General features: G+C 33.8%; 5 protein-coding genes across 5 annotated transcripts; 1 reads left to right on the plus strand and 4 right to left on the minus strand.

Annotated features, from left to right (window-relative positions):
* Window positions 1-438: 438 nt before the first annotated feature.
* LOC126774578 (uncharacterized) lies at window positions 439-1,130 on the minus strand. Its single transcript, XM_050496152.1, has one exon. It carries the CDS (start codon window positions 1,109-1,111, stop codon window positions 467-469), a length of 645 nt encoding a protein of 214 aa, XP_050352109.1. The 5' UTR covers window positions 1,112-1,130; the 3' UTR covers window positions 439-466.
* A 3,481-nt stretch (window positions 1,131-4,611) lies between these two features.
* Window positions 4,612-5,358, minus strand: LOC126774575 (pupal cuticle protein C1B-like). The gene has a single exon (XM_050496149.1). It carries the CDS (start codon window positions 5,304-5,306, stop codon window positions 4,650-4,652), a length of 657 nt encoding a protein of 218 aa, XP_050352106.1. The 5' UTR covers window positions 5,307-5,358; the 3' UTR covers window positions 4,612-4,649.
* A 5,472-nt stretch (window positions 5,359-10,830) lies between these two features.
* On the plus strand, window positions 10,831-11,643 carry LOC126774573 (cuticle protein 38-like). The gene has a single exon (XM_050496147.1). It carries the CDS (start codon window positions 10,842-10,844, stop codon window positions 11,568-11,570), a length of 729 nt encoding a protein of 242 aa, XP_050352104.1. The 5' UTR covers window positions 10,831-10,841; the 3' UTR covers window positions 11,571-11,643.
* Window positions 11,644-13,656: 2,013 nt separating this feature from the next.
* On the minus strand, window positions 13,657-14,388 carry LOC126774584 (cuticle protein 18.7-like). The gene has a single exon (XM_050496156.1). It carries the CDS (start codon window positions 14,236-14,238, stop codon window positions 13,705-13,707), a length of 534 nt encoding a protein of 177 aa, XP_050352113.1. The 5' UTR covers window positions 14,239-14,388; the 3' UTR covers window positions 13,657-13,704.
* A 2,470-nt stretch (window positions 14,389-16,858) lies between these two features.
* On the minus strand, window positions 16,859-17,810 carry LOC126774566 (cuticle protein 21-like). Its single transcript, XM_050496140.1, has one exon. It carries the CDS (start codon window positions 17,765-17,767, stop codon window positions 16,937-16,939), a length of 831 nt encoding a protein of 276 aa, XP_050352097.1. The 5' UTR covers window positions 17,768-17,810; the 3' UTR covers window positions 16,859-16,936.
* Window positions 17,811-18,190: the final 380 nt, after the last annotated feature.

Consider the following 18,190-nt stretch of genomic DNA (forward strand, 5'->3'; position numbering starts at 1 on the left):
CTTCGCTTCCTGCGGATCGAAGGCTAACCTTGATGGTTTTAGTCGGTGAGAGTCCGACATATCTCTATCATCCTCATCATCATCATCTGGGGTAGAGGGTATCCATGAGAATTTCCCCACGTATAAAAAAAGGTTTATATTATATGATTTAGTGAAATGACATGATATGATATTGATAAATATTGAATTATACTCGTGCGAGATTATGGCACGTCTCGTCACGTAAAATAAAATGTAAAGAACTAAAATATTTATATTTTACTAGTTATTATTGCCACCAGTTTTTTTCAATATGTGTTTTTTGATTATTTTTCAATATCAGCTAAAAACATTTACTTTTTGTATGTAATCGATTATAAGCTTGATAAATTTATAAATAAGTACTGGTTTAAAAATAAGTAATAAAAATATTCAATATTCAGAAATAGCATTTATTTATTTTTTTATTTACATTTTTGTTAAGTTGTTAGAAGATATGTGTGATGGGGCTAGTGGCGTACGAGATCGGTTTAAGGTATTGGTGGGCGAATGGCGAAGCATACGCGTAGTTGGAAGCGATCAGTGGCGTCCTAGTGATGGCAACAGTGTGGATGGGGGCGATCAGACTTGCGGAGCGCTTCTTTAAAAGGTGTACTTCATTGTTGAGGAACTGTGCCTTGAAATGGGCTGAGCGATCCAAGTTAACTTCCAAAGTGTCTAAGGGCCTACCGTCTGAACCCAAAATATTGGCTGGCTGTCCAGGAGCCAATGATAATGGACCACGGTAGTTGTATGGCTGAAGAAGAGGTGCAGAGTAAGCCAATGGAGCGACGAAAGGTGCAATAAAAGCAGCGGAACGCTTCTTCAGTACATGGAATCCACTGTCCAAAGCTTTTGCGGTGAAATGCGCAGAGCGGTCCAAGTTAACGTCCAAAGTGTCGAGAGGTCTGCCATCAGAAGCCAGAATGTTGGCAGGTTGGCCAGGAGCGAGAGAGTAGGGTCCGCGGTAGTTGTAAGGCTGCAAAAACGGCGTTGAGTAGGTCAGAGGTGCGAAAGGTGACAGGTATCCCCCGTAGAAGTTTCCCGCAGACACCGCCGCTAGAACGCAAGACAACACCACCAGCTTGAACATTTTGTAAGTGGTCTGTGTTGCTTTCCGTATTCAGAAACACTGATATCCTTTTAGATCGTCCAAAGTCTTTTATAGTAAAAAATTTTGATAGGCGTCGCACGAATACATCGTTGGCCGTGAGAAGACAAGTTTACTAAAGAAAGTTTACTTAAAAGGGCACATTGTTTAAATAGCTCTTGTTCCATTTTCGAACTTGTAATATTTAATACATTTAGGATTTCATTTCCTAAGGTCTGTATAATATTATTTTTTTATAATCATTTTGTTTTGATAATAATGACGGAAATATTATTTACTAAATGTGGTTTATTTTTTTAATAAGTTTTCAATAATAAAGTTTTCGTTTTATACTTTATTTGCATTTTATATTTTACGATTGAAAATGTATATATTGAGATGGCTAAGTTGCTGCAGAGCACGTGAATTTTAACCAAATATTGAAGGTCCAAGCCCGGGTAAGGTCCACAGAATGTTGATGTGCTTGTGCTAATAATTCCTCTCGTTCTTGGCTTTAGAGGAAAGCTAAAATATTTACGGTATATTTGATAATATCGAATAAAATTCTGAATCTGAATTTCATTCGACTTTCATACCACTATCTCGCATTGGAGCAGCGGAATGAAATAGTTAACGATTCTTCTTTCTAAGTGGCAGGGCACCAGCATTGGAACATATAAAAAACTATAAATAATTTATGTTTTTAAGGAAATTTGTCACAATTTTAATAATGCAAATAAAAAAACACATGTAGGATAGGTTTATTGAAACATCATGAAATTTATAGCACCAAATTTATTTATTGTCCTTATAAATTGTAACATACTTTGTGTTACAATTTTTTGTATATAAAGATTTCTCCCAATGAAAATAATTATATATAAATAATTATCTTTTTTCTTGTTTCACCGAGACTTAAACAAATTAATGGTATTGAACATGTCTTCGCACGTAAAATATTTTTTTATGGATCTACTAAGACTAAGTATCAAACCAAATTTTGAATCTAAATTGATGTTTATGAAAAACACTGAAGGGAGGTATATGAGTAAGCTCGTCTGGGTAGGTACCACCCACACATCAGATATTCTACCGCAAAATAGCAATACTTGGTACTTGGCTTGTTCCGATTTGAGCGGTGAGTGAGCCAGTGTAATTACAGGCACAGGGGACATAACATCTTGATTCCCAAGGTTGGTGGCGCATTGGCGATGGAAGCGATGGTTAACATCTCTTTCAATGACAATGTCTATGGGTGGTGGTGACACTTACCATTAGGTGGCCCATATGCTCATCCACGTTCGTCGTGTCGTCGTCCACCTATTCAATAATAATAAAAAAAAACAATATATTTATTTTTTGTTTGAATAATGAACGAGTAAATAATTTTAATGCACATACATACAATCAATGGGATGATACATAAAAGGCTGTCAACATTTAAATATGGTAATTGAATGTCTTTAAATAATTTTTGTAAATATAATTGAATGTCTTTAAATTCGTTTTGCTTATCTTCAGATAAAAAACTGATTATAACCAATAGCCACTATTTAGGTTTAACGTCGCACCGAATGATTTGAGATAATAAATTCGCCCTAATATAAAATAGACAAAATAAGAATTATATTTCAATAATTTTGTAAAAAAATAATAATCTTAAATCCCAATCGCAGACCCACCTGCCGGGTCATTAAAATCAGTGTGTATGTTTTTTATACATTCAAACATACAGAAGTATAATATAAATAAAAAATAATATGTGAATAAGACATATATAAGACGTAACTTTAAATAAAAAATAACTAATAATCATCCAGAATTTATTATTGTTTCAAACGTGATTTCGAATTTTGGAACGTGAATTTTGTTAATTAATGGTTTTTCTTCGGTTTTATATAAAGCATAACGACACGCATAAATGTACATTAATTTATTTTTTTCAATTAAGACACAAAAAAGAAAAATGCAAGAAACGAAAAAGCGATGCAATACGTTCGAGTATGCTAATGCTGTACATATTGCTTTTCGTTATATATAAAATCGGTATATCCCTTTGATATATAACAAAATCGCATTAACTAATTTAACTATAAAAAAGTATTTTGATATTTTCAGCACACTTGGCCAGATGAGAAAACTGAAGGTGGACTAAATTCGTCACGGAGTAGTAGCCTAGAGAAGCGAAAAGGCCAGAGGGCATACCATCCGGTGGGCCCGATGTTCAGACGATTTAAAAAAAATATATTACAGGACCGGGAGCATTGGCACGCCTGTGAGGTGGCCTATGTCCAGCAATGGATTAATGTGGGTTGAATATGATGATGATGATTTTGATTTTTGAGGTATACTAGCTAGAGTTTTTATATAAGTAAATTATAATTACTATTGCAGCTGTTAAGGGACGAACAACAAATATAGTCTACTGATTCTATGCATTTCGTGGTTATCTGTAAATATGATATGTGTTATATTTGGACCTGCTCTTTACAATTGTTTTGTTTTACTTGTCATGTTGGTGAACCTTTCCTTAATTCAAATAATTTTCTACTATCCAATTTTAAGAAGTCTCTAAAATTAATAGTACGCAAAAAAAAAATATATGTATCTCATATCGATCAATCAATCATACTCGTACATCCAAATACATATTGTGAAGCATAAACATTAGCGTTTCTTTTGTGCTCTAGTAATTTGTCACAAAGGCTAATTACAGTGTTCTTAAGTAGGTATTATACGTAAAAAAGTGTAAGTTTGCGTTATTTCTAACATGTTCAAACTGTGATGACATCTCGTGGTTGTGCGTGCGTGTGTGTGGTAGTAATTTCTTTTTTGTGAGTGAATATCATACATATGTTATGACATATATTACCCCGATACTAATACCAATAATAATGAAATTAAAACAGACGAATCGAATCATGAAAGTATTTAATCCAAAATAAAAAACTTGTTTGAATTGATTAAATGTATGAAAAAATGAGAATTAATGATTTAAATAAATAAATTGACAGAAATATATTCGGTTACAGCAATAATTCAACTTTTATTTGTTGAACCTCGGTCAGCTCAAAGTTTCCATTATAAAACATATTAGAAATTAAGGAAATTTCCAGACAATCTAGAAGCGATAATGACAATGGGTGGCAGATCTAGAGGTAGTTTAACAGTTCATGGTTGAATGTTCTTTTTAACATATGATATGTTACGAAATATGCTAACATTGAATAAAACTATCTCAATTTTATCTATCTTTTTAGAGGTTCATTTTTTATTGAATATTTGCACTTTAATATGTGTTACACGTAAATCGTGACACATCTCTAAATTACAGAAAAATTAGAGGGCACCTTCCTTTCTTGATTTTTTAAATCAAATTTGCAAAACTAATAATTGCAAATTGTTATTGAATACAAAATTATAATTTCATATTGACGCACACGGTGAAACTTATATCATTAAGGAATAAAAAAAATGTTGTAAAATATTTAAACAGGCATTTAATTTGTATAACTATTTACATATTAAAATATGGCGGATTTTATAGCACGTGAGCGATGGGTGCGGCAGCATAGGCGAAGGGATGGCCAAAATGTGCAGTAGTTATGGGTGCCGAGTATCCGTAAGTGTGGGCGATCAGTGGCGTTCTGGCAACGGCGACCGTACTTATGGGAGCGAATGCAACAGAGCGTTTCTTGAGTAGATGTATGCCACCGTTGAGGGCCTTGGCAGTGAAATGTGCAGAGCGGTCCAGGTTAACATCCAAAGTATCAAGAGGCCTGCCGTCAGCAGCTAAGATGTTAGCAGGCTGCCCTGGAGCAAGGGACAGTGGTCCACGATAGTTGTAAGGTTGGAGAAGAGGTGCAGAGTATGCAAAAGGAGACACGAGAGGGGCAGCAAAAGGTGCGATAATAGCTGCAGAGCGCTTCTTCAATACGTGGAATCCATTGTTGAGAGCCTTAGCGGTGTAGTGAGCAGAGCGGTCCAAGTTTACGTCCAGGGTGTCAAGAGGTCTGCCGTCAGCTGCAATAATGTTAGCGGGTTGACCGGGAGCAAGAGAAATAGGTCCACGGTAATTTTGAGGTTGCCAAAAAGGTGCAGCGTAGGCCAGAGGCGCTATGGGCGCCACATATCCTCCGAAAAGGCCCGATGCGGACGTCGCCGCCAAGACGCAAGACAACACCACCAGCTTAAACATTTTGTAAGTGGTCTGTGTTGCTTTCTGTGAAGAGAGACACTGATGCTATTATGAAGTTGCAAGCCTCTTTTATACTTGCATCATACTGATTGACAGTATGGGCGGCACCGGAAAACATCGTTGGCCCTGAAAGGACAACTACTACAAAGAAATGAAAGCTAGTTTATTTATCAGGACGATTTTTGTTCTCCTTTAAAAGAAACATAATTCGCGAACTTGTTCTGATTTTTTTGTACGTAAATGCCAAATGATATACTTGGGCCTTTCCAATGTTTCAACAAATGACTTGTCGTCAAATATAATATTAAAGCAATTTAATAAACAGCGTAAAATAAAATATTAACATATGCACAAAAACCAGATTAGATTTGTATTGTTTATTTAATGTATGAGTAGCTATTATATTTTTCTTTGTTTATACTATAGTTATTACAATTAAATTAAATACAATTAAAACAAAATGAATAGTGATGAGTGATGATGAATAATAGATATTTGTTTACAATTTCCCGTTTATAAAATTTAAAAAAAAATAACAAATTTTCTCACTAAAAGTCTATTTTAACCTAATTTTATAGCTCATTTAATAAATACATTAAAATATTACTCGTAGTGTTGATGGATACGGAAATACACACACACACGCAAAAAAGCACAAAAAATATTTCAACATTGAAAAAAGTAGGCTGTTTAACCAGTCATCTACTAAACAAGTCTATAAGTAGTGCTAATCTAATCTTGAATTTTAATGACACACTAATATAAGATAATATATAATAATAAAATAATAACATAATTTTTAAGAATATCGTTTATTATTTAAATTTTGCAAACATAAATGCCATCTAAAATATATCCGCATGGGTATAGCTTTTGTTTTGGGTCAACATTCTGAATTTGGGTTAAATAGTAATCCACTTTATGAAACTTTAACGTGAGTTCTCAGGGGACAGTAGAGAACTAACGAGTACGAGTGTATCGATCTGTTTATCGACCCCTCTTTAATCCAGTATGAATGTTTTAAATGAAATCTGATTTCGTATAAATGAACAAATTATTCTTAATAATGATGCTTGATAGAATAACAATTGTTTACAATACAATGTATTCAATATTAATTAACTTTTTTTTATTATAATACGATCAAAACGGTTTTCTATAAATATATAATAAACTTCTGAATTCAATTTGTGATGAAAATCCTTAAAAATTTTGCATTTTACACATAATGTGGCAGTCTAAAATAAAAAAAATGTTTATTTTGGTTTTGGTAAGTCGCGAATAGCTATATTAAATAGAGGATTTTGTTAAATCACAGACACGTTCAGTTTTAATTGATGCTTTAGATGGAATAACAATTACAAACTTTTTTTTTATTATAATAAAACTCGCGAAGTTTTATTTTCTCTTTTTTTTAACACAATTATTTTTACATTCGGATCCATTTCACAATATATGAAAATAAAGACAACGACCAATGTACTGTTATTTTAATTTTCACGGGTTTGTTTCTCCGCAATTAAAAAAAAGGAAGTTATATGTTTATCTACTGGTTTTGTAGCATACCGTAACCGTAACAGCCTGTGAATGTCCCACTGCTGGGCTAAAGGCCTCCTCTCCTCTTTTTGAGGAGAAGGTTTAGAGCTTATTCCACCACGCTGCTCCAATGCGGGTTGGTAGAACTCACAGATGGCGGAATTTCAGTGAAATTAGACACATGCAGGTTTCCTCACGATGTTTTCCTTCACCGTAAAGCACGAGATGAATTATAATCACAAATTAAGCACATGAAAATTCAGTGGTGCTTGCCCGGGTTTGAACCCACGATCATTGGTTAAGATTCACGCGTTCTTACCACTGGGCCTCGCATCTCGGGAAATAATATAAATATCTTATAATATAATATATACATATATATATATATATATATATGTATATGTATATATATATACATGAATAACACGAGTATTTCATCACAATTATCTTCTGGTATTAATAAATTAAGTAGGTTAAATTGCTAGGAGAAACATAGTAAGTACAACATTATTTGTACTTGACAAAGACTTCTAACAGTTTTGTAGTACAAAAACTTTAATTTATTTTTATTTATTTATAAATTTTTAGTGTTATTTTCACTTTCCGACCATATTTTTTGTAGCTGCGAGTATAAATAAGTATGCGTTTATATAAAGAAAATTTATTGAATAATATGAAAATTTCAAAATTATTTAGAAATATTGTATAAATTACTTTATGTACGTTTTTAATATGTAGAAACTTAAATTAAAACCTATTAGATATGATATTTAATCAATATAATTTTAATAAATAAATAATGAGTTTTTGTAATGCGTCGAATGCTCTGATTTAAATATATAAATTATTCCGGAACCATACCGATACACTGCGTCAGAGTTATATGAATCTTGGCTGACCTAAATCTAAGGTTTGATCACGTTCTTTGTTCACACCTCTGAAGCGCTCAAGAATGACGTTGTTGCTATTTTTAGTGAAAGCCGACCGCGAAAATTGAAAAGCAAATACGTAAGATTTTATTTGATATTCAATATTTTTAGTATAAAATTGTAATCATTTTATCAGAATTATTTTTTTTATTTTATACGCAGGCGAACGAGCAAATGGGCCACCCGATGGTAAGTGTTCACCACTGCCCATAGACATTGATGAGGTAAGAAAAAATAACTATTCCTTACCTCGCCAATGCGCCACCAATCATGGGAACTGAGATGTTATGTCACTAGTGCCTGTAGTTACACTGGCTCACTCAACCTCCAATGTCTCATATTTTTTTACAAATATGTTTAACGCATTATACTTTATTAGCCAAGGTGGGCTAGTGGTCAGAACAAATGAATCTTAGCTGAAATTAGCAGACTTAAACCCGAACACCCACAACTGAATTTTTATGTGCTTGGGCCGATAATTATTTTTGTGTTCGTTGGTGTAGGAAAACATTGTAAGGAACACAGCTTATTTTGTCGGATGAGATTCTACCACACATGGATCAACTGGGATGGGCATGGGAGCACTATGGTAAAATAAACTTCTAACATTCTTCTATGGAGAAAAGAAGGCCTTAGCCCAGCGGTGGGACATTGTCAGGCGATTAGTTGCTTTACTATATGTACTAGAAAAAAATCAGATACAAGAAATAATGTCATAACATACACATTAAAAATATTACTAAGCATTCAAGATGGAATAACACAGACCGATATACATATTAATAATTCTAAGGATAATTATTACTTTTTTCTGAATTTATGTTGGAAATGTTTTCGATTTATTTATATTTTTTTTAATGAAATATCATGTTTATATAAAAACATTTACAGACTATTTAAGCATTGATTATTTATCAGCTGCAAAGTAAGTGATTTTTTGCATTAAATATTGGATTGGTAAAGTCAATCTAAATTTTTACTTAAGTATTTTTAAAACTCATATACGATATAAAATAAGTATTTCCTCGTGTCATAAATTATGCGTTCATGATAAAAATATATGATTTGCAAATTAAATATATGCACGACGAGAATGCCTCGCTTTGCATGTTTTTAAATTACAAGCCACATACGAGCTATGTACTGTAAAATATGATAGGAGAGATTATAAATAAAGTGACGGAATACAAAAAAAAACATTAATTTTGGACGTATAATTTGAATTTTTCCTCCATACCACGAGATAATGATTTGTGTTTACTATAAACCCAAATAAAGCTCATAAAATACAGTTGATCGCCTGGATCGGAATCTACATTCATAAGCAAAGATTAATTTTTTTTAACCACTGGGTCATCTGGGTATCTAAAAATAATAAAAATGAAAAATTCTAAATCAAAGTAAAATTCACCTGATGCCGTTTGGAAATGAGAAATTCTTTAAATAACATTATACTTAACTTAAATTTTAAAATGATGGGTTATATTTATAACTACACTGGCTTTATTTCATTGTTGATATAACTGAAAGCCATTATTGTACACACACGAACAAGAATTTTAAAAGTAACGTGGGCACTCCAAGCAATCCTTTCTGTTACATAAATAATAGAGAGCAGTATGAAATTTTAAAGATATAAGGTGTAATAACAAGCACAAAAGGCTGGCTTACAGTGCATTATCTTCACTACAACACTAATAACAGAATACTTAATGGGTTCGTATTGAATAAATTGTTATTTTTTTTAAATAATATTTGCTATACCTTTTGTTTGTGTACATGACATTGTTACAAAGGAGAAGAAACAAATACAAACTTGCTACCCATGTCACTCGACAGTATAGACAAACTTTTTGGTGGGGCAATGCACATTTTACACTTGTGTGATACAACATAATTCTAGAACACATACAAATTACAAAAATAATGTAATGCTAGTATACAAAAGATATAAGGCTGATGCACACCTTGGAAATGAAAAGATCGTCCCCTGGCTATACAGCCAAAAAGATACCTTTATCGTATGAAATTTCTAAATAAATAAAAATATGACAGATTGAGTTTGAGTAATAGTTTTTATTCAAGGTTTGATTATCAATAATGTAAAGCTAGAAGCTTTACATTATTGATAATCAAACCTTGAATAAATGAATTTGAACTTGTTTCCGTCCAGTTAAGCGTAAAGATTGTTTTAGAGTAACCCAATACCCCTGGGGATTAGCTGGCTAAGGGCTAAGCGGTTCATATACCGTTGACCTATTAAAGCAAAATTGAAATCAATAGAATCAAAAACAAAATATAATATATTTATTATAATATATAATATAATATATTTATTTAAGGCTCTCACGGGCACTTTTGTATCGTCATTTATAGATAAATTATTTGTAAAGCTACCACTGGTTTCAAGAGTAGATTTGATAAGAAGCGGCAATGAATTCTCTTTTTAGATACTCTATTTAACCAATTCAATGATACGTAATCTTGTAATGTTAATAATATACTTACCTTAGATACCTATGATTTAGTAAACTTATACCTTAACTTACCTAATGTTAACAAAGTATAATAAAATAATCATTTTTAAACAGGATTTAAGTAAACATTTTTACGGTTTGTCAGTTAGTTGTCTAACTATTCTAACATTAAATGCTGAATATTGATTATATTTAATTATTAAAAGCCATTATTTATTTTAAAATAGATTAATATGTTTGTTATTAGTGTGATGACATTATTACTTTATGATAATACTACTTCAACAAAGTTGTGATTAAAAAGACGAAGTAAACAATATATTTATGTTACTGAATGGAATTTTATTTTTAAAAAAAAAAGTCGTATATTCAATATCGTTCGCTTTAATTTTATGTCGTTGGACTATCATGACAGTGATGAACTGAGTAGTGTTAAGTTCTGGATGTCCTTGCTCTGTGTAAATATCAGCTTCCCGAATGACCTTCTTACACCGGTTTACAATACGAGATCGCCCTTAGTATAACTTTCTATAAATACAATGCAAAACAGTTTCAGGCATCAGTTGCTTCTTATCCGAACGACACAGACCAAGATGTTCAAATTGGTGGTGTTGTGTGCTTTCCTCGCCGCGGCGGTGGGAGAACCCAGTGTGGTATTTTCACCTTTGGCGTACTCCAGAAGCTACATATCACCGGCTACTACGACTATCACCAACCAGGCCAGCAGTGTCATCCATCCTTCACCAGCATTTTATTCCGCACCTTGGGCCTACAGCGCACCTGTAGCCCATCTCATCAAAAAGCGGTCTCCTGGATTCATCAGATATAATGCACCGTCAAGCTATATTGCACCGACTTCGTTTTTGACTTCATACGCAGCAGCTCCCTTGGCTACCACGTACTCATACACTGCGGCCGCTCCTTTCACAACAACTTACTCTGCGCCAATCTACAGTCCCGTCGCTCATTTGATTAAAAAGCGGTCTGCTGGTCTGATATTGCCTACTTCATATATTGCTCCTACATACGCTGCAGCAACTCCTTTGGTGGCTTCAACATATATCGCTCATAGACCTATCTTGTCGACACCGTTTGTGTCTGCTACTCCGATAACTTACTCACATTTGATAAAGAAACGATCAGTTCTTCTGGACTTCCCATCATACTCTGCACCTGCCTCCTTCTCGCATCAATCAAGAGTTGATATCAAAAGTTCACCTGCTATTACTTATTCGTACTCAAGCCCTGCTTTATACTCCAGCCCTGCTGTCTACGCGAGCCCTGCTGTGTACTCGAGTCCCGCTTTGATTTCTCATATTTAAGCGTCAAAACTAAGCGCATCATTAATAAATGTAAAGAAAACAAAATCACCGAAAATTCAAAATTTATTGTATACACAGTTATTTTTCGTTGTTGTACATACATGTTAGATCACTGTAAATAAAATAAATCAAACATCAAAACATAAAGATTTTTTATTCGTGTAAATTTACATATTACATTTACATTCAATCTAATGCTTACAATACTCATTTTATAAATAATCTTATTACTAGTTAAAAAGTTCAATTACGGGGCCATATTGGACCGCTTCATTTAAAAAAACAGGTATTAAACCTAAAGTATGAAATTTTGACACAAGTATTGATTATTAAAATAAGATTTATGTTTAATTGGCATCTGTATTTTTTGAGCATCTATTTATTCAAAATAATTTTTATAATTTTTATTTCATTTTTTGTTGTAGTAAATTCATCAGCCTTATTTATTCATAATTTTAAGTACATTTTGTCACTATTGACCTTACATAAAATCTGCTTAGATTAATTAAGACCAATTTCTTTGTAGTCTAAAAAGCTTATAAAGCTAGTTTCATATTTCATTATTCATATTTGAAATTGATTCATTTCTGTGATTTTAAGGTGATTCCATTTAAAGCGTCAGTCCAATAATCATGTCAAAAATTATTCTTTGTATTGTGTATTTGTAATCGCTATGCTATACATATTAATTAATACATATTAACCTGTTAACAAATCAACAACTAACAAGTATAATTTGTTAACTTCAAATAAGAATAGCTAAAATAATGTTTAGCCATAAAACCATTCAATTGGATTCGTTCATGAAAAGTAAATTACACAAAATTATTATTTAAAGCCTCAAACTCTCTTTGATTAATATTTGGCTGGTATTCTACATGTATGTCATACTTGTTTGGATACGATGAGATTATCTGTGGTTTCTTCGACATTTTTTTTATTTTTCGTCGTGTTTTCAATTACGTTCTTTGTTATTTCTTCAGAGTCAAGATTATGTCCAATAGAAATTGGATGTTCTAGAGCTCTTGCCAATGGTAGGTTTTGAAAAAAGCTTAATGCTATGGGTGTAAGAACCACATCATTTGTCACCGGGGTCAACACTAACTTACTTGTTCTCTCTTCCATCGACGGATATGTTGCATAAACGGCCGGACTGTATACCACAGGTGCAATAATTTCAGATGAATGCTTTACGTCTATTCGGGATTGATATGAAACCGCACTCGGCGCAGCGTATATAACAGGTAGTTGATGTAATTGACTATTGACTTTACATATTAAATAAAATATTAAAATTTGTCGATACATTTTGAAGTCGTATTCTGTTATTCGTAGTATAACATTGTGGATCGCCGTTTTATAGATGTATAACGGTAAATATGCATCGATTGCGCGTGCTTATGAATTCAAGTTCGTGGTCGACGGTCAGACAGGTTGTTGCATCACAGCGGGCGATGGCCGGATTAAGATGCACGATTCGTTTTGATTTATGTTGGTATTTTACATATGTGTGTAACAATGTTTTATAAGACACATGATGTTAAGATAGTTGTCACTAAATTAAAATATGAACTTATCTTCATATTGATCTAATGAAACGTTTTAAACAAATCGTATTTAAATCGCTAATTGTGATCCCAACCAAATTTTGGTGACCTATGTATATATGCATGAGTTTTTATAGTACTTCTTTTCAATGAAACTAACCTTCTTGGAACTTTTCGTCTCTTTTAATAAATTGTATATATTTAGTTTATATTTGTTGTGAACGATCATATAATTATTATGTTAAAAAAAATGTTGTTTTTTTTTTGTACAAACACAAAGTATCTTGGAATGAGTTAAATATTTTTAGTTTTCTCTGTTGTCTCATATGAAATAAGATAATATAAAATATTATTTCATATCATATCATTAATCGACGTAAGTTGAAAAACTAAATTTACAAAACATTGAAAATATATTCTTCATTATTCTTTTAAATGTAATTATACAAAAATATGAAATAACAATATAATTAATTAAATAAAAAATAGTTAGATTTTAAAAATTCATTTATTTCGGCAGTGTTCACTAGTTGAACATACAATAGTTTGAATGTTTTTTAAACATTGTTCGTTGTAATTTGATCGAGTTACCAGGGGTGCACGGAAAGAGCTTTAGGCGCTACAGCGGAGTAGGCGTAGGTGGCTGTGTAGGGAGCAGTGTAGGCAGTCACAAAGGGTGATGAGTAGGCTACCGGAGATACAACGCTGTGGAAACCAGGAGCAGCAGACGTTACGGGGCCAACAACGGAGCTGTAGGTCACTGGCACGACCGAACGCTTGGCGAGATGGTGCACACCGGAGAGTGCCTTGGCCTGGTAGTGGGCGATGCGGCTGGCAACTACTTCAGGGGTGTCCAAAGGTACTCCGTTAACAGCATCGAGTACGACAGCGGGAGAGTTAGGTGCTTGCGAAAGAGTAGCGACAGGTACGACGCCAGTTACGTATGGTGAGTATGCAGCGCTGTACACAGCAGGCACGACGGGTGATCCGTGGACTACGTTGCTACTGTACTGCGACACAGAACTAACAGCTGGCACCGCGGTGTACGTTACGGGTACGTAAGGACTGGGCTTGGCAGCAGCCAAAGCAGCCACGGACAAAAGAACCACCAACTTGAACATTGTAGTGTGTTAAGTTATTCGATCAATATAGGAACTCGACTGATGCTCCACACTCAGCTACAAATGCTTATATAGTATGATACAAAACTTATGAGCCACAAAAAATGCTACCGAATCACCTTCAAATGATAGTCATAGATAGCCGTTGTCAACCAACATTGTTTTTTATAATGTGTTAAAATATGTATACGACTTTTTTAGACGGAAGTCTTCGCTCTAAATATCAAGGCGCCCACAATAAACATGATAATGATTTTCATTTATATCTATCTAATATTCTAAGATATGAGAATCAGGAGTATTATTAGCAAAATATAAGTTTCACTTTATAATGTTTATGTATCCACTGATGATCCATTGATGCGTGCGGCAGACGCTATATGCGATCTATTTTTATATTTTCATATTTAATCGATTTTCGTGGAAGGTACTTCCTTTAATATGTTTAAAAAATATTTGCATTGGCTGTTCCCCGTGACTTTGTCCACGTTATTTAGTTTTGATCCAGGACATCTCGTCAAATTTAATTGCAATAGATTCAATGGCTTTTTTATACAGAGTAGGTAGGCGAACGAGTATATGGGTGTCACTTGATGGTAAGTGGTCACCAACGCCCATAGACATTGGCATTGTAAAAAATGTTAACTATCACTTACATCGCCAATGCACCACCAATCTTGGGAACTAAGATGTTATGTCCGTTGTACCTGTAATTACACTGGCTCACTCACCTTTCTAACCGGAACGCAACAATACTAAGTACTGCTGTTTTACTCGTATAACAGGCAGAGGGAGTGGTGTATTCGCCTGTATACTAGTCTAATATTTCATCCCAAACGTAAAAATTAAACAACTAAAATTTTGAAATACAAAGAATAAAAATTGCGATTCAAATAGTTACTTCAAGGTAAAATATTTAAGATTAACTTAAAAGTCCAGTAGCAAAAAAGATTAACCTCATTTTCAGAATTATAATAATGAAAATAATAATAAATTACGTTAACTTAAATAACGATATAATTATTTTATTAAGTTTTAAAAGTATGTTCCTCTATTAGAATATACATAAATATTTTTAAACTAAAACAAAGTCGTATATCTTTATTCTCGACAATAATTGTAATTTTAATATAGTAGTGTCTAATGTAATATAATAAATGCAAATATTATGCAAATGTGTTTTGAATAAAAAAGAAATAGGATAATTTGTTTATACTTAATATATACCTTATCTAAATATCTGTTGCGGGTTGGTGGAATACACATGTGGTAGAATTTCAGTGAAATTAGACACATGCAGGTTTCTTCACGATGTTTTCCTTCACCACCAAGCACGAGATGAACTATAAACACAATTTAAACACATGAAAATTCAGTGATGCTTGCCCGGATTTGAACCCACGATCATCGGTTAAGATTCGCGCGTTGTAATCACTGGGCCATCTTGGCTTGTAAATTTAATGCAGAATACATTTATTACTCAGTGAACCTGTAAAGCCAAGCTGTTTATTTATTGGAGGATTTTCTCGTGTTAGCGATGAAGTCTGGGTCACACGTGGTCCGCGAAAACAATACCCATACGGACGCGTGTATCACTGAATAGAGATTGCAACATTGCACGAGAGTTTTCTTAATATCGATAATGGAAAATATAAAGCTTTTGTGTTTATAAAAAAATTGTGACGTCATAGCGAACCTCGAACAACTTGATTTGGCTTATAATATTCACTCTTGGAGAGTTTTTTGATATTCATTATCTCTAGAATCAATCAGTATAACATATTTCCTTATAACTCGTAAATTACACAGTTACAATTTGTATAAGAAGAAACAATGATCTTCTTTCTGTCATTATTGATTTGACATTCGAAAGAAGAAGACACAAAATTGTTTAACTAATCATTCGCTTAACAACGGTTATAAGTAATGCCGATAGGGCCGTATATGTTTTAGCTATTATATCTTTAAAAATATAAAAAAACCTATACTGAAAATAATTAATATAAAATGACTATAAATAAAATGCTTCGAAAGCAGTGGTATCTTAAATCATTATATTTAAAAAAATGTATGGAGTATACGCTTATTACACGTCGAATAAATAATTATACATAAAGAAGTCCTTGAAAGGTGACGAAGATTCGAAAAAACGAGCATTTTTTTATAGTATAGGTTAGCGGACGAGCAAATGGGCCCCCTAATGGTAAGTGGTCACTAACGCCCATAGACATTGGCATTGTAAGAAATATTAACCTTCGACTACACCGCCAATGCGCCACCAACCCAAGATGTTATGTCCCTTGTGCCTGTAATTACACTGGTTCAATCACTCTTCAAACCGGAACACAACAATACCAAGTACTGCTATTTTGCAGTACAATATCTGATGAGTGGGTGGTACCTACCCAGACGAGCTTGCACAAAGCCCTACCACTCATTTGAAAATATTTAACACATTCAGTTTTAAATAGATTCATTTAAAAATTAATTCTTATAAATATTGTATTTCTAACGTGGTTACATTATTATTGTCTTATGTTTTCTCAACTTATTATTTTTTATTTTTAAGATTATCGGTGCTATTTCAAAGAAATCAAAACAAAATATCTGTCAGTGTTTGTTTATTTCAGATTAAAGTTTAATTAATCCATCTTCACAACTGAACCGAGGACTCTTCTCATCTCTTCAATGATGGCGCTTAGTAAGAATGGATTCCATAAGCGCTAGTGAGGACTGGTGCTGATAGAGCAATAGGTGCTCCTGTACGAGTTAAAGTTGCTGGGTACACGAAGTGGCCCGCGTAGCCGGATATGACTGGGGCGGTTGAGTATGCGGATACTGCTTGCGCCCCGGCTAAGTATCCAGGAGAACGTTTCTGGATTTTATGCTCCTCAAGAGCCTTGGCTTCAAGGTGAGCTGCGCGAGCAGCGGCTACTTCAGGTGTTTCAGTAGGAGCTACGGGTAACGCAGCGGCATCAACAGATGGCAAAGACTCGATGTCAGCAGATTTTAAAATTGGCACGGTGGGAGCGATAGCTGGTGAGTAGATCGATGAAGTGTAGGTAGTAGCAATAGGCGCGCTGTATGCGACTGGAATGCTGCCAATTGAGTTGAAAACAGGTGCAGCGGCAAAAGTGTCGATAATAGCTGGAGACGATTTGATATCGACACGGGACTGAGATGATACAGCAGCGGGGGTGCCAATAGCCAATGGAGCAGCATACGCAGCAGGTGCTGCGAACGTGGCTGGTGCAGCATATACAGCAGGTGAAGCGTAGGCAATCGGTGCTGCGAATGCAGGAGCTCCAACAATTGCAGGTTCAGCGATAACGGCACGAGTTAATGGTGCTACTGATTCAGTAGCAACTATAGCTGGTGATGATTTGATATCAACCCGAGACTGGTGTGAAACCGCTGCTGGAGCCACCACTACGGCGGGAGCAGCGTAGTTCACTATACCAGATTTGAGTTCACTAGGCTTGGCGGCGGCTAGCGCCATCAAAGAAAGCAACACCACCAGCGAATTCATCGTGGTCTGTGTTAGTTCAGAAGTGATCGACTAGGGAATATACACTGATACTTTCTTTCGAGCATCGAACGTATTTATACTCAAGATCCAAATGCATCAAAAGTCAATGCGAAGGTCGCCTACTCATCGCATGAAATTAATATGTAGCCCCGAAAGCATTAAGTAGTGTTAAACTTTCAACAAGTCATATAGAAATAAATCCTTACAATTATATATTAGTAAAGAAATTTATAATTAAAAATATGTAAATATTTATCATTCATTTCATATTTATTATTTCTTATGTAGACTTCTACTTTATTCTTAGACAATCATTTTATTATTAGATTATATTTATTCATGTTAAAAACTGAAAACAATTCTATGATATTTATTTATCATCTAGTGTATATGTAGATTTTTGTTGTTTAGAAAGAATATTTA

The sequence above is a fragment of the Nymphalis io genome, chromosome 16, assembly GCF_905147045.1.
Source record: "Nymphalis io chromosome 16, ilAglIoxx1.1, whole genome shotgun sequence".
NCBI lineage: Eukaryota > Metazoa > Arthropoda > Insecta > Lepidoptera > Nymphalidae > Nymphalis > Nymphalis io.